Source organism: Salvelinus fontinalis, chromosome 17 (genome assembly GCF_029448725.1).
Source record: "Salvelinus fontinalis isolate EN_2023a chromosome 17, ASM2944872v1, whole genome shotgun sequence".
In the NCBI taxonomy this organism is placed as follows: domain Eukaryota; kingdom Metazoa; phylum Chordata; class Actinopteri; order Salmoniformes; family Salmonidae; genus Salvelinus; species Salvelinus fontinalis.
In genome coordinates, this window is record NC_074681.1 from 48,556,888 (window position 1) to 48,574,050 (window position 17,163).

The 17,163-nt window shown below is 40.6% G+C and overlaps 1 protein-coding gene across 24 annotated transcripts in view; it reads right to left on the bottom strand.

Moving 5' to 3' along the window:
* The window catches only part of LOC129814510 (discs large homolog 1-like protein), a 254,606-nt gene that overhangs the window by 89,573 nt on the left and 147,870 nt on the right, over positions 1-17,163 (bottom strand). For all 24 annotated transcript variants that reach the window (XM_055867694.1, XM_055867691.1, XM_055867690.1 and 21 more), the window contains one exon: positions 10,432-10,601. In XM_055867694.1, the coding sequence (XP_055723669.1) occupies positions 10,432-10,601 (170 nt within the window). The remainder of the gene's footprint in view (positions 1-10,431; positions 10,602-17,163) is intronic.

The following is a 17,163-nucleotide window of genomic DNA, read 5'->3' on the forward strand; positions in this document are numbered from 1 at the left end:
GCATGCATGTTTTGTGGTATACTGTATACTTTAACCTCAATCATAGCTAGTTAGCTAATGTTATACTACATCCAAGGTCAATCTGATGACATCACAATGACGACAAAACGGTTTCCTACAAATTATTTGACTCCTTTAGAAATGTAATTGTATTCATTAGCACCAATAACAAAGCATTGAGTAGCCTAGAACATTCAGTCGGGACTCAAATTTAAAAAACAATATTTGGACGAAAAGTGCAACTAATTTTAAACAACTGTTGCAGTGGCTTAAACGAAGGGATGGAATGGAACAATGCTATGATTCTAAATAGCAGTGCCAAATATCCTCCTCACACACTTCCATGTTGAGTCTCATTCTCTACTTTATACACACGAATGATAAACACAGGTGACAATTTCGAAGGGGGGCTTTTCCGTTTGCGAGAGTGGAGACATTGAATCGGAATTTCCAACAATGAGACATTTTTGTTTGAGTTAACCGAGATTAGTGACTGAATTGTTCATATACAGTGCATTTAGAAAGTATTCAGACCCCTTCCCTATTTCCACAATGTTACGTTACAGCCTTAATCTAAAATGGATTAAATAAAATGTTCCTCAATCTACACACAATACCGCAGAACTACAAAGCGAAAACAGGTTTAGACATTTTTGCCAATTTAATACAAATAAAAAACAGATACCTTATTTACATAAGTATTCAGACCCTTTGCCATGAGACTGGAAATTGAGCTCAGGTGCATCCTGTTTCCATTGATCATTCTTGAGATGATTCTACAACTTGGAATCCACCTGTGGTAAATTCAATTGATTGGAACGGCACACACCTTCTATATAAGGTCCTACACAGTTGATAGTGAATGTCAGAGCAAAAACAAAGCCATGAGGTCAAAGGAATTGTCCGTAGAGCTCTGAGACAGGATTGTGTCGAGCAACGACTCAAACATTTCTGCATCATTGAAGGTCTTCAGAAACACAGTTGCCTCCATCATTCTTAACTTTTTGTGGCTGCAGGGGTAGTATTGAGTAGCTTGGATGAAAGGTGCACAGAGATGCCCAGAGTAAACGGCCTGCTCCTCAGTCATAGTTGCTAATATATACATATTATTATTAGTACTGGATAGAAAACACTCTGAAGTTTCAAAAAACTGTTTGAATTATGTCTGTGAGTATAACAGCACTCATATGGCAGGCAAAAACCTGAGAATAAATCAGAAGTGGAAATTATTAGGCTGGTCGATCCCATTGAATTTACAGCGAGACATGAATGAGTTTTCACTTCCTACGGCTTCCACTAGATGTCAACAGTCTGTAGAACTTTGTCTGATGCCTCTTCTGTGAAGGGGGGCCGAATGAGAGAGAAATGAGTCAGGTCTGCCATGACCTGACCATGCTTTCACCATGCGCGTTCACATAAGAGGGAGCTCTGTTCCATCGCTCATCTGAAGTCAATGTAATTCTCCGGTCGGAACGTTCTTCAAGATTTATGTTAACAACATTCTAAAGATTGATTCAATACATCGTTTGACATGTTTCTACTGACTGTTACTGAACTTTTGGACATTTCATCAGCTTTTAGGGAGCGCGCTTGTTGACTTTGGAATTGTTTACCAAACACGCTAACAAAAGTAGCTAATTGGACATAAATAACGGACATTATCGAACAAATCAAGCATTTATTGTGGACCTGGGATTCCTGGAAGTGCGTTCTGATGAAGATCATGAAAGGTAAGGAAACATTCATCATGTAATTTCTGGTTTCTGTTGACTCCAACATGGCGGCTAATTTGACTATTGTTCTGAGCGCCGTCTCAGATTACTGCATGGTTTGCTTTTTCAGTAAAGTTTTTTTTAAATCTGACACAGCGGTTGCATTAAGGAGAGGTATATCTATAATTCCATGTGTATAACTTGTATTATCATCTACATTTATGATGAGTATTTCTGTTGAAACGATGTGGCTATGCAAAATCACTGGATGTTTTTGGAACTAGTGAATGTAACGCGCCAATGTAAACTCAGATTTCTTTATATAAATATGAACTTTTATCAAACAAAACATACATGTATTGTGTAACATGAAGTCCTATGAGTGTCATCTGATGAAGATCATCAAAGGTTAGTGATTAATTTTATCTCTTTGTGCTTTTTGTGACTCCTATCTTTGGCTGGAAAAATGGCTGTGCTTATTGTGGTTTGGTGTGACCTAACAATCGTTTGTGGTGCTTTCGCTGAAAAGCCTATTTGAAATCGGACACTGTGGTGGGATTAACAACAAGATTACCTTTAAAATGGTATAAGACACATGTATGTCTGAGGAATTTTAATTATGAGATTTCTTTTTTTTTTTTTTTTTGGCGCCCTGCACTTTCACTGGCTGTTGTCATATCGATCCCGTTCCCGGGATTGCAGCCCTAAGAAGGTAAAGGAAATAAGTTTGGAACCACCAAGACTCTTTTTAGAGCTGGCCGCCGGGCCAAACTGAGCAATCGCGGGAGAAGGCCCTTGGTTAGAGAGGTGACCAAGAACCCGATGGTCACTAGGACAGAGCTCCAGAGTTCCTCTGGAGATAGGAGAACCTTCCAGAAGGACAACCATCTCTGCAGCAGTCCAACAATCAGGCTTTTATGGTAGTGGCCAGACGGAAGCCACTGCTCAGTAAAAAGCACATGACAGCCTGCTTGGAGTTTGCCAATAGGCACCTAAAGACACTCAGACCATGAGAAACAAGATTCTCTGGTCTGATGAAACAAAGATTGAACTCTTTGGCCTGTACACCAAGCGTCAAGTCTGGAGGAAACATGGCACCATCCCTACGGTGAAGCATGGTGGTGGCAGCATCATGCTGTGGGGATGTTTTTCAGCGGCAGGAACTGGGAGACTAGTCAGGATCGAGGCAAAGATGAACGGAGCAAAGTACATAGTGATCCTTGATGATAACCTGATCCAGAGTGCTCAGGACCTTACAACAGGACAACGACCCTAAGCACACAGTCAAGGCAATGGCTTCGGGACAGGTCTCAATGTCCTTGAGTGGCCCAACTAGAGCCCAGGTTTAAACTTGATCTAACATCTCTGGAGAGACCTAGAAATTGCTTTGCAGCAACGCTCTCCATCCAACCTGACAGAGCATGAAACGATCTGGAGAGAGTGGGAGAAACTCCCCAAATACAGGTGAGCCAAACTTCAACAAAGTACTGAGTAAAGGGTCTGAATACTTTTGTGATCAGTTTTTTATTTTATAAAATGTACACGTAAAAAAAAATAAAAAAAAATAAACAGTATTCGTTTGTTATTGTGGGGTATTGTGTGTAGATTGATGAGGGAAAAAAAATAATTTTAGAAAAAGGCTGTTAACCTAACAAAATGTGGAAAAAGTCAAGAGGTCTGATTACTTTCCGAAGGCACTGTATATACACAAAACTATGTGGACACCCCTTCAAATTAGTAGATTCGTCTATTTCAAATCAAATCAAATGTTATTTGTCACATACACATGGTTAGCAGATGTTAATGCGAGTGTAGCGAAATGCTTGTGCTTCTAGTTCCGACAATGCAGTAATAACCAACAACTATTCTAACCTAACAATTCCACAACTACTACCTTATACACACACAAGTGTAAAGGGATAAAGAATATATACATAAAGATATATGAATGAGTGATGGTACAGAACGGCATAGGCAAGATGCAGTAGATGGTATACAGTACAGTATATACATATGAGATGAGTAATGTAGGGTATATAAACATAAAGTGGCATAGTTCAAAGTGGCTAGTGATACATGTATTACATAAAGATGGCAAGATGCAGTAGATGATATAGAGTACAGTATATACATATACATATGTAAACATTATATTAAGTGGCATTGTTTACAGTGGCTAGTGTTACATTTTTACCTAATTTCCATCAATTCCCATTATTAAAGTGGCTGGAGTTGAGTCAGTATGTTGGCAGCGGCCACTAAATGTTAGTGGTGGCTGTTTAACAGTCTGATGGCCTTGAGATAGAAGCTGTTTTTCAGTCTCTCGGTCCCTGCTTTGATGCACCTGTACCGACCTCGCCTTCTGGATGATAGCGGGGTGAACAGGCAGTGGCTCAGGTGGTTGTTGTCCTTGATGATCTTTATGGCCTTCCTGTGACATCGGGTGGTATAGGTGTCCTGGAGGGCAGGTAGTTTGCCCCCGTGATGCGTTGTGCAGACCTCACTACCCTATGGAGAGCCTTACGGTTGTGGGCGGAGCAGTTGCCGTACCAGGCGGTGATACAGCCCGACAGGATGCTCTCGATTGTGCATCTGTAGAAGTTTGTGAGTGCTTTTGGTGACAAGCCGAATTTCTCACAACGCCTTCTTCACAACGCTGTCTGTGTGGGTGGACCAATTCAGTTTGTCCGTGATGTGTACACCGAGGAACTTAAAACTTTCCACCTTCTCCACTACTGACCCGTCGACGTGGATAAGGGGGTGCTCCCTCTGCTGTTTCCTGAAGTCCAAAATCATCTCCTTTGTTTTGTTGACGTTGAGTGTGAGGTTATTTTCCTGACACCACACTCCGAGGGCCCTCACCTCCTCCCTGTAGGCCGTCTCATCGCTGTTGGTAATCAAGCCTACCACTGTAGTGTCGTCCGCAAACATGATGATTGAGTTGGAGGCGTGCATGGCCACGCAGTCTTGGGTGAACAGGGAGTACAGGAGAGGGCTCAGAACGCACCCTTGTGGGGCCCCAGTGTTGAGGATCAGCGGGGTAGAGATGTTGTTACCTACTCTCAACACCTGGGGGCGGCCCGTCAGGAAGTCCAGGACCCAGTTGCACAGGGCGGGGTCGAGACCCAGGGTCTCGAGTTTGATGACGAGTTTGGAGGGTACTATGGTGTTAAATGCTGAGCTGTAGTCGATGAACAGCATTCTCACATAGGTATTCCTCTTGTCCAGATGGGTTAGGGCAGTGTGCAGTGTGGTTGCGATTGCGTCGTCTGTGGACCTATTGGGTCGGTAAGCAAATTGGAGTGGGTCTAGGGTGTCAGGTAGGGTGGAGGTGATATGGTCCTTGACTAGTCTCTCAAAGCACTTCATGATGACAGAAGTGAGTGCTACGGGGCGGTAGTCGTTTAGCTCAGGTACCTTAGCTTTCTTGGGAACAGGAACAATGGTGGCCCTCTTGAAGCATGTGGGAACAGCAGACTGGGATAAGGAGTGATTGAATATGTCCTTAAACACACCAGCCAGCTGGTCTGCGCATGCTCTGAGGACGCGGCTGGGAATGCCGTCTGGGCCTGCAGCCTTGTGAGGGTTAACACGTTTAAATGTTTTACTCACCTCGGCTGCAGTGAAGGAGAGCCCGTAGATTTTGGTAGCGGGCCGTGTCAGTGGCACTGTATTGTCCTCAAAGCGAGCAAAAAAGTTATTTAGTCTGTCTGGGAGCAAGACATCCTGGTCCGCGACGGGGCTGGTTTCTTTTTGTAATCCGTGATTGACTGTAGACCCTGCCACATACCTCTTGTGTCTGAGCTGTTGAATTGCGACTCTACTTTGTCTCTATACTGGCACTTAGCTTGTTTGATTGCCTTGCGGAGGGAATAGCTACACTGTTTGTATTCGGTCATGTTTCCGGTCACCTTGCCCTGGTTAAAAGCAGTTGTTCGTGCTTTCAGTTTCACGCGAATGCTGCCATCAATCTACAGTTTCTGGTTTGGGAATGTTTTAATCGTTGCTGTCGGTACGACATCGTCAATGCACTTTCTAATGAACTCGCTCACCGAATCAGCGTATTCGTCAATGTTGTTGTTGGACGCAATGCGGAACATATCCCAATCCACGTGATCGAAGCAGTCTTGAGGCGTGGAGTCAGATTGGTCGGACCAGCGTTGAACAGACCTGAGCGCGGGAGCTTGCTGTTTAAGTTTCTGTTTGTAGGCTGGAAGCAACAAAATGGAGTCGTGGTCAGCTTTTCCGAAAGTGGGGCGGGGGAGGGGCTTATATACGTCGCGGAAGTTAGTATAACAATGATCCAAGGTTTTACCAGCCCTGGTAGCACAATCGATATGCTGATAGAATTTAGGGAGTTTTGTTTTCAGATTAGCCTTGTTAAACTCCATAGCTACGATGAATGCAGCCTCAGGGTGTGTGGTTTCCAGTTTACATAGAGTCAGATAAAGTTTGTTCAGGGCCATCGATGTGTCTGCTTGGTGGGGAATATATACGGCTGTGATTATAATCGAAGAGAATTCCCTTGGTAGATAATGCGGTCGACATTTGATTGTGAGGAATTCTAAATCAGGTGAACAGAATGACTTGAGTTCCTGTATGTTGTTATGATCACACCACGTCTTGTTAACCATAAGGCATACACCCCCACCCCACTTCTTACCAGAAAGATGTTTGTTTCTGTTGGCGCGATGCGTGAAGAAACCAGCTGGCTGCACCGACTCCGTCAGCGTCTCTCGAGTGAGCCATGTTTCCGTGAAGCAAAGAACGTTACAGTCTCTGATGTCTCTCTGGAATGTTACCCTTGCTCGGATTTCATCAACCTTGTTGTCAAGAGACTGGACATTGGCGAGTAGTATGCTAGGGAGTGGAGCGCGATGTGCCCGTCTCCGAAACCTGACCAGAAGACCACTTCGTTTGCCCCTTTTACGGCGTCGTTGTTTAGGGTCGCCGGCTGGGATCAGATCCATTGTACTGGGTGGAAGGCAAAACACAGGATCCGCTTCGGGAGAGTCATATTCCTGGTTGTAATGATGCTGAGTTGACGTTGCTCTTATATTCAGTAATTCCTCTCGACTGTATGTAATGAAACCTAAGATTACCTGTGGTACCAATGTAATAAATAACACATAAATAAACAAAATACTGCATAGTTTCCTTGGAATGCGAAGCGAGGTGGCCATCTCTGTCGGTGCCGGAAGTTTGAGCCACACCCATTGCTGACGTATAAAATTTAGCAAACAGCCATGCAATCTCCATAGGTAAAACATTGGCAGTAGAATAACCTTATTTTAGCATGGTTCTATCTAGGCCTTACTAATAATGATTACGCTTATCAGGTAGCTAGCGCTAGCTAACCTTTCCACGTGGCTTGCAAGGTAGCTGGTTAGAGTATTCAGGTAGCTAGCTAACGCTTAACAGTCTACTTTTGGGCCCTACTTTAGGCCTTGAAATGTGTGTAGTACGGATGTGACAAATGAAAACATTTCTTAATGTTTAAACTGCCTTTAGGGGTTTCCAGCTCAAACTATAAGACAAATTCATAAAATTCCACATGCATTTACAATGCTGCTGCCAGAAACAGTTTGGGTCTCACGGTGCGTCCCATTCAGATGCATAAGCATTGCACCCGTTGTACGATTACTGTACCTCAATTGCACCTCGCTAAGTTAGCACTTCCTTCTCATTTAACTTCTCAAAGTATTGCCACACTACCTTTTTATTGCCACACTACCTATTGTACACTACCTTTTGGCCCGGAAATGTATGGATCACACTACCTTTTGCCCTGAAATGTATGGAGTACACTACCCTTGGGCCCTATAGAGAAGTAAGGGAGACCGGGGACAATTGTAACACTGGTCAATCGTAATCCATCAATTATTTAATTTGAGGAAGCCTTACTTTTTTTGCCACCTCTCAGTTTTGATTATTGACCTATAGAACATTATGCATGTATCTAAACATATCATTTTTTATCAGTAAGATGAGGTATAGTTGATGACAATTATTGTTGTATGTTCTCACAAGACTAATTTGGAAAGAGTTCTATGCTTGGGGTTAGGTGTAACGCAATGCTGTACGTCACCCCTTACTTAAAATGATATATGCAATTACAAAGACACATTCACATATTTATATAAAATATAACTTATTTACATCAACTTTGGTTGTGCAACCAAGATAATACTTCAGAAAAATGTACACTTTTTTAAACGCTAATGCAAAATATTATATTTTGGATACTCAGTTCTGGGCAATATTACATGCCTAACAGATAAAAGGAAAATGTCGACTTAGTGTATTTTCATCCAAATATGAGTTTCAAAAAATCCTAATTGTTCAATTACACCACATTTTTACCATCGAAGACAGTGTTACAACTGTCCCATATACAACTAACCATGGTCGTTGGTGGCACCGGGAAATACGAGGCCTGGCTAGCAAGCCAAACAGCTTGTTAGCTAGCTTGTCAGTTGACTGTTAGCTAGCCAAAATACTTGTTTTGATAGCTTCATCTGAGGCTTTAAAAGTGTAATTATACTTTGATTTAGAGATTAAAACAAATCAGTTTTTAATGCTAATTAGCAAATGCAACAACAACTGATACTGATAGAGCACGTCACAAATGTACATTTTTTGTGTGACATTTTGAAATCACTACAAACAGAGTTAACTTCTTGCAACTATAGGGGGTGCTGTTTCGCATTAGCATAATTTGCACTACACATTAAACGGCTTCCTACTCAATTCTTGCTCGTACAATATGCATAATTATTATAATTATTGGATAGAAAACACTCTCTAGTTTCTATAGCCGTTGGAATTTTGTCTGTGGGTGACCCAGAACTCTGTCTACAGCGAAATCCATGACAGGTACTGCGAAGGTCTGAGAGCGAAGCTCTGGTCTCATCAGTTTAAAGGTCTGTGTGTATCCTATGGAACGATATGAACTGCACCCGCCTTCCCCTGGATGTCAGTAACCAATGAGAAGTGGAATGGGCTTCCTAGGTAGCTCTCAGAGGTTATAAAAGGCCAAGGAGTGAGGTACGCCTTCCTTTCGAAGCTGAGCATTACGCAGAGATGGACCTCAGGATGCCATTTTCAAACGCTCATTTACCAACGTTAGATGTATCCGTATGTAATTTTATTTGATATAGGTGTTAGAAACATCATAACGAAGCTATTTTAAACCGAGTTATATCAGATTATGCGAGTATATTGCTATTTTTCGGAATTTCCTCAGTATTGCGTCTTGAGGATTTGGACACGTTGGGGCAAAATAGCTATTGTTAGCTGCTATATCAGAAGTTGAATGCAACGTTTTACAACCAAGCAACGATTATTTTGGACAAAGGACCACCATGCCAAGATTCTGATGGAAGCTCGTAGAAAAGTAAGAGCTATTTATGATGTTATTCCATTTTTATGTGGAAAAATGTAAACTCAATAATGGTGAATAGTGACGCCGTTATTGCGGCACTAGTCTGGCTGTAACGCACACTGTATGTCTAGTAACGTTCATTTTAAAAATCTAAATCTAACTATGCATTAATAACTAATGCATCTTTCATTTCATGTCCAACCTGTATTTTTTTAGTCAAGTTTATGAATAGTTTTCGATAAAAATAGTTGTATTTTAAAGATGGCGCCGGGCAGATTGCTTGAGTAGTTGGACAGTATTTCCATTGTGTAAGCACGATTTGTGCCGCTAAATATGCACATTTTCGATCAAACTCTATGTGGATTGTGTAATATGATGTTACAGGAGTGTCATCGGAAGAATTCTGAGAAGGTTAGTGAAAAAATTAGTATATTTTAGCGATATTTACGTTATCGCTCTCTTTGGCTAGAATCAATGCTCTGGTAATGTTTGCACATGTGGTATGCTAATATAACGATTTATTGTGTTTTCGCTGTAAGACACTTAGAAAATCTGAAATATTGTCTGTATTCACAGGATCTGTGTCTTTCAATTAGTGTATGCTGTGTATTTTTACGAAATGTTTTATGATTAGTAATTAGGTAATACGCGTTGCTCTGTGTATTTATTCTAGTCAGTTGTGATGTTGGGTGCAATTGTACACTATGATTTATACCTGAAATATGCACATTTTTCGAACAAAACCTATCCTATACCATAAATATGTTTTCAGACTGTCATCTGATGAGGTTTTTTCTTGGTTAGTGGCTATCAATATCTTAGTTTAGCCGAATTGGTGAATAGCTACTGGTGGTGAGAAAATGGTGGACAAAGAAAAATGGTGTGTTTTGCTAACGTGGTTAGCTAATAGATTTACATATTTTGTCTTCCCTGTAAAACATTTAAAAAATCTGAAATGGTGCCTTTATTCACAAGATCTGTATCTTTCATTGGGTGTCTTGGACTTGTGATTTAATGATATTTAGATGCTACTATTTAATTGTGACGCTATGCTAGCGATGCTACTCAGTGTGTGGGGGGGGGGGGGGGGGGGGCTCCCGGACCTGGGGTAGGTACTCGTGAAAGGTTCAAGAAAAACTGATTTTAAGAAACAACTCCAAAATAGTCTCCCCCCTACACTACCTTTGGGCCCTCTAACAACTGTATGGAGGAATACACTACCTTTGGGCCCTCTAAAAAAGCTTCATGTAGCATTAACTCTGTAGTGTGGATAAGTGTGTTGAATTAAATGTAACACTATTTAGTTGATTTAACACTTGTGATGTTGCTGTGTACCTTTGGGTCCTTTCACTAGCTTGATCTCCATCACCTTCTCGGAGACAGGCTTCCTCCGGCGGACGTAGAGGCGCACCAGCGACCCGGCCTCCTTCAGAGCTTCCACCGCCCGACTGTGGGTCACGTCCCGCACGTCTGCCTCATTCACCCGCAGGATGACATCGTTGACCCTTCACCGGGGTGAAGAGGAATGACAGTTAAAGCCAGGGTGGGGTCCCATAATCCCATCATAATTTCAGGCAAAAAATTACTCAAAGGATAAATTCAGTATTTTACAATTTAAAGTCAATTGGTTCCTCAGTTTGTAGTGGCTGTTCGAACCATGGATTACAGTTTCTATTGGCCCATAGAATACTTTCAGGGTGGGGAAACATCATGTTGTGAAAAATTTAACTTCACTTTTAAAGCCTGCAGGTGTAATGCATTATGATGCAGGTATAATGCTTTGTAACACTCTCAGTGACTTTGAGAGGAGTCTCAAAGGAGCATAGGTGTTTTAAAAACGGTGTCTCTCTGTCACCAGATCTCAACCCAAATAAACAATTATGGAAGATTATGGAGCGGCACTTGAGACTGTTTTCCAGCACCATAAACAAAACACTGAATGATGGAATTTATTGTGGAAGAATTGTGTCGCATCCCTCCAATAGAGTTCCAGACACTTGCAGAATCTATGCCAAGAGACATTGAAGCTGTTCTGGCAGCTGGTAAGGGCCCAATGCCCTATTAACACACTATGTTGGGGGTTTCCTTTATTTTGGCAGTTACATGCATGTACGTATATAAAATGACTTGAAAATGACCAAGAACATCAGGAAATATCTCAGATTTCTCTTTACCTTTCCAAATTGACTAGATGAAATGGAACTGACCCTATACCCCTTTGAGCTTTCTCAAACTTGCGCAACCAAAACCGACATCAGGCGCCATATTTGACCCCCCCCCCCCGTCGATGGAGAATGTCACACTGGCTCACGTCCGCTATTGTGACTCTGGCTTATCTTGACACTTGTCAATGGCTGTATTAAGTTCTTCTGCCGGGGACTAGTGTAATATTGATGAGGTGATGAAAGCACCGAAGCACTCTGACCCTGTGGTTGTGTCTGTGGGGTCCACAGGGAAGCTTGAGTCTGTCAGTGACTGTCGGGATAATGAATTATGTTACCTGCCAGGGTGTTACTGTTCAGGGTCGTGTTCATTCGGGCACAATATGAACCCAGGTCTGCAATATGCGACATTCACCCTCTCAATGCTCCTCTTTCTATGCTGTGCTAGTAGGCTGCGTGAGTAATATCCTGGGTCCTATCCACACAAACGTATTACTCTTCTAAGACCCCAGACAATCTGGGATCATTTAGGGATGCAAAACTGACGGATGTGCACATGTAGGCTACACGTTTAACCAGTGGATCTGGAAGTGCGCAGCCTATAGATCCAACAGATGAGACAGACAGACATACAGTACCAGTCAAAAGTTTGGACACAGACTCATGCAAGGGTTTGTCTTTATTTTTACAATGTAGAATACAGTAAAAAATCATGTAGTAACCAAAAAAGTGTTAACCTTTCTAGGGTAGGTGGGACGATAGCGTCCCACCTGGCCAACATCCAGTGAAATTGCAGAGCGCGAAATTCAAAAATACTAAATTCAAATATTTAACATTCTTGAAAATATGTGTTATACATCAAAATAAAGCTTAACTTCTTGTTAATCCAGCCGCCATGTCATGTCAGATTTCAAAAAGGCAATAAGGCGAAAGCAAACCATGCGATTATCTGAGGACAGCGCCCCGCATACAAACACATGAAAATCATATTTCAAACAGGCAGGTGCGACACAAAAGTCAGAAATAGCGATTAAAAAAATGCCTTACCTTTGATGATCTTCTTCTGTTGGCACTCCAAAAGGTCCCAGTTACATCACAAATGTTCCTTTTGTTCGATAATGTCCTTTATATCCATAAAAACTCAGTTTAGCTGGTGAGCTTCAGTCAATAATCCACCCATTGTCCCTCCTTCAAAATGCATACAAAATTAATCCCAAACGTTACTAATAAAAATTTCCAAACAAGTCAAACAACGTTTATAATCAAGCCTTAGGTATCCTAATACGCAAATAAATGATAACATTTAAGAGGGAGAATCGTTATTGTATTGTTATTGCGCTTTCTTCAACGCGCTTGGAAACACTACATCCAAAATGGGAGCCACCTAGAAAAACTACATTTTCTGGGTCCTTTTTCAAAAAACCAGCCTGAAACTCTTTCTAAAGACTGTTGACATCTAGTGGAAGCCCTAGGAACTGCAATCTGGGAGGACTTGGCCTTATAATTAAAGTTGAAAAAAGTGGTAAGCCGTTTTTTTTTTTTTGGTATGTTTTGTCCTCGGGGTTACGCCTGCCATATCAGTTCTGTTATACTCACAGACATTATTTTAACTTCTTCTCAATAGGGGGTGCTATTTGCACTTTGTAATAATTTCGTTTCCAAATTAAACTGCCTCGTACTCAATTCTTGCTCGTACAATATGCATATTATTATTACTATTGTATAGAAAACACTCTCTAGTTTCTAAAACCGTTTGAATTATATCTGTGAGTGAAACAGAACTTGAGTTAGAGCATTTTTCCTTTGAGGATGTGAGAATGCATAAATCTTCTTGCTGTTCTGAGATCTGTTTATAAATCTGCCTGTCTTCTATTGGTTGAGATGCACTGCATACGTCTTCCCCTGGGTGTCAGCGAATAGTGAGAGTTGAAATGGGGTTGCTAGGCAGAACTGAAAGCTTATAAAAGACCTCGGAACAAAGTGTCCGGCCATTTTTCACTTCGCTCTGGCGCAGGGAGGACATCTGGCTGTGGCTCTAGAACGCTCCGGTTATAGGCCTTTAGATATATCCGGTCATGTTTTTATTCGTTATTGGTGTTAAAGACATCATAAGGTAGTTAATTTAAACCGACTTATAGCAGTTTATATCAGTTTATTGCGATTTTCTGGAATTTCTTAGTCAAGTGCTTTCACGAGTTGGACACCTCTCCTGCATATAGCTAGCGTTAGCTGCTATTTCTACAGGAGAAGAGGACATCTTTCAACCAAAAGACAATTGTTCTGGAGAAAGGACACCTTGCCCAAGAATCTGATGGAAGCTCGTCAAATAGTAAGAAGTCTTTATGTTGTTAATTCGTATTTATGTTGACAAATGTTAAACAATAATTCCGCCATGAATTTCGGTGCGGTCTCGCTTTAGCGCACGCTGTATTGCGCAGTAACGTTAATTTTAAAAATCTAACACAGCGGTTGCATTAAGAACTAATGTATAATTTGCTGTCCAACCTGTATTTTTTTGTCAAGTTTATGAATAGTTTTCGATTAGATTAGGTGCCTCTCCAAGATGGCGCCGGACAGATTGCTTGAAGTTTGGCCACTAATCTCATTGTATAACCACGATTTGTGCCGCTACATATGCACATTTTCGAACAAACCCTATATGCATTGTGTAATATGATGTTACAGGACTGTCATCTGAAGAAGTTTATGAAGGTTAGTCAAATTATATATCTTTTGCTTGCTTGTTACGATCGCTAACCTTTGCTGCTGGTAAATGGTGTTGTGTTTCTGGCTATTGTAGTAAGCTAATATAATGCTATATTGTGTTTTCGCTGTAAAACACTCAAAAAATCTGAAATATTGGCTGGATTCACAAGACGTTTGTCTTTCATTTGCTGTACGCTGTGTATTTTTCAGAAATGTTTTATGATGAGTTTTTAGGTAATTCACGTTGCTCTCTGTAGTTATTCTAGTCGCTTTGGTGAGAGTTGTGATGGTGGCTGCAATGGTAAACTATGATTTATACCTGAAATATGCAAATTTTTCTAACAAAACATATGCTATACAATAAATATGTTATCAGACTGTCATCTGATGAAGTTGTTTCTTGGTTAGTGGCTATTTAAATCTTTATTTGGTCAAATTTGTGATAGATACTGATGCAGTAAAAAAAGTGGTGTATTTTGCTAACGTGGTTAGCTAATAGATTTACATATTTCGTCTTCCCTGTAGAACATTTTAAAAATCAGAAATGATGGCTGGATTCACAAGATGTCTATCTTTCATCTGGTGTCTTGGACTTGTGATTTAATGATATTTAGATGCTAGTATTTACTTGTGACGCTATGCTAGGCTATGCTAGTCAGCTTTTTTACTGATGGGGGTGCTCCCGGATCCGGGTTTGGGAGGAACTAGAGGTTAACAGTTTTAGAAACTTTAGAGTGTTTTCTATCCACATCTACCAATTATATGCATATCCTAGCTTCTGGGCCTGAATAACAGGCAGTTAGTTTACTTTGGGCACGCTTTTCATCCGCATGTCAAAATACTGCCCCCTACCCCAGAGAGGTTAACTTCTCTGCGCTAAGGATCCCTTTAGCGGGATCATTTTCCTAAACAACCGCTGAATTACAGGGCGCAAAATATTACAAAAAATATTTATAATCATGCAATCACAAGTGAAATATACCAAAACACAGTTTAGCTTGTTGTTAATCCACCTATCGTGTCAGATTTAGAAAATATGCTTTGCAGCGAAAGCAATCCAAGCTTTTGTGAGTGTATCAATAAATGCTAGAACAGCTAGCCCCAAATTAGCATGGTCACGAAAGTCAGAAAAGCAATCAAATGAATCGCTTACCTTTGATAATCTTCGGATGTTTGCACTCACGAGGCTCCCAGTTACACAATAAATGTTATTTTTGTTCGATAAATATTACTTTTATTACAAAAAAAACGCCATTTGGGTTGCTTGTTATGTTCAGAAAACCAAAGCCTCGTTTCGTTCGATGAAAATTCCAAAAAGTATCCGTAATGTTCTGTAATCTGTAATGTCACATGTTTTTTTATAATCAATCCTCATGTTGTTTTTAACAAACATAATCGATAGTATTTCAACCGGACCGTAACCTATTCAATAAAAGAGAGAAAGAAAATGGAGAGCTACCCCTCTCGCGCGCGCAGGAACTAATCAAAGGACATTTGACTACTTTTGAAAAATCTCGCTCATTTTTCAATATAAAAGCCTGAAACTATGTCTAAAACCTGGTTACAGCCTGAGGAAGCCATTGTAAAAGGAATATGGTTGATACCCCTTTAAATGGAAGAAAGACGGGCAAGGAAACACAGATTCTAAAAGAAAAAAATCACGTCCGGGTTAGATTTCCTCAGGTTTTCGCATGCAGAATCAGTTTTGTTATACTCACAGACAATATTTTGACAGTTTTGGAAACTTTGGAGTGTTTTCTATCCTAATCTGTAAATTATATGTATATTCTAGGATCTGGACCTGAGAAATAGTCCGCTTACCTTGGGAACGTTATTTTAAAATTGAAATAAACCTGACCTCTAGCGTCAAGAGGTTAACCTGTTGAGGATGGGGGCGCTGTTGAGACTATTTATGCTAATCGTGTAATTTTTGAAACGGCTTCCCACAAAATCCTTGATCGTACAATATGCATATTATTATTATTATTGGATAGAAAACAGTCTATAGTTTCTATAGGAGTTGAAATTTTGTCTCTAAGTGGAACAGAGCCCATTCTACAGCAATTTCCCTGACATGGAGTCAGATTTCAGAAATTTTGGCCACTGTTCTGGAGTCAGTTAAAAGGGCACTGTTATTGCTATGACTATACGGACACTGCTTACGTCTTCCCCTGGATGCCTTTACGTGATGACGATTTGAATGGGGTCGATTGCGCGTTCACAGGCCCTATAAATAAAAAAACCCTGTAGGTAGGAACTCTTTTCTTGCTGCGTAATGCGCGTGGAGGACATCGACCTGCTATTTTTCCAAGCGTTAGTTTAGCCTGTTATATTTTTCCGGTCATCTTTTTACTCGTTATAGGAGTTAAAAACATCATAAGGTAGTTAATTTATTGCGTTTTATAGCAATTTATATCCGTTTAGTGCGATTTTGGGACATTTATTTCTTTAACGCTGTGAATAGCTGGGCACGCTTTCAGTTCATCCCGAACGCAGTTGGCATTTCCACATGGCAAGAGGACAGCTTTCCACCAAAAGACGATTACTCCCAAGAAAGGATCCTTTGCCCAAGATACTGATGGAAGAACAGCTCAAAGTAGGACATTTTTATTATGATAAATCGTGTTTCTGTCGAAACATTTTAGTGGCTTAGGACGCCATGTTTTTTGACGTAGCTTCGCTTGGCGCAAACTGTATTGAAAAGTAAGGATAAATTAAAAAATGTAATTCCGCAATTGTATTAAGAATTAAATTGTCTATCAATCCCTGTCCACCCTATATTTTTTAGTCACGTTTATGAGTATTTATGTATAAGAGTAGATCACTGTCTAAGTGGCGCAAGGACATTTTCTGACCAGCTGAGCCACATTTCACATTGTCTAACCATGATTTTGGTGGCTAAATATAAACATTTTCGATCAAACTCTATATGGATTGTGTAATATGATGTTACAGGAGTGTCATCTGAAGAATTCTGAGAAGGTTAGTGAAAAAATTAATATCTTTTGGCGATGTTGACTTTTATCGCTCACTTTGGCTAGAATCAATGCTGGGCTGCTATGTGCTATGTGCTATGCTAATATAACGATTTATTGTGTTTTCGCTGTAAGACACTTAGAAAATCTGAAATATTGTCTGTATTCACAGGATCTGTGTCTTTCGATTCGTGTATGCTGTGTATTTTTACGAAATGTTTGAT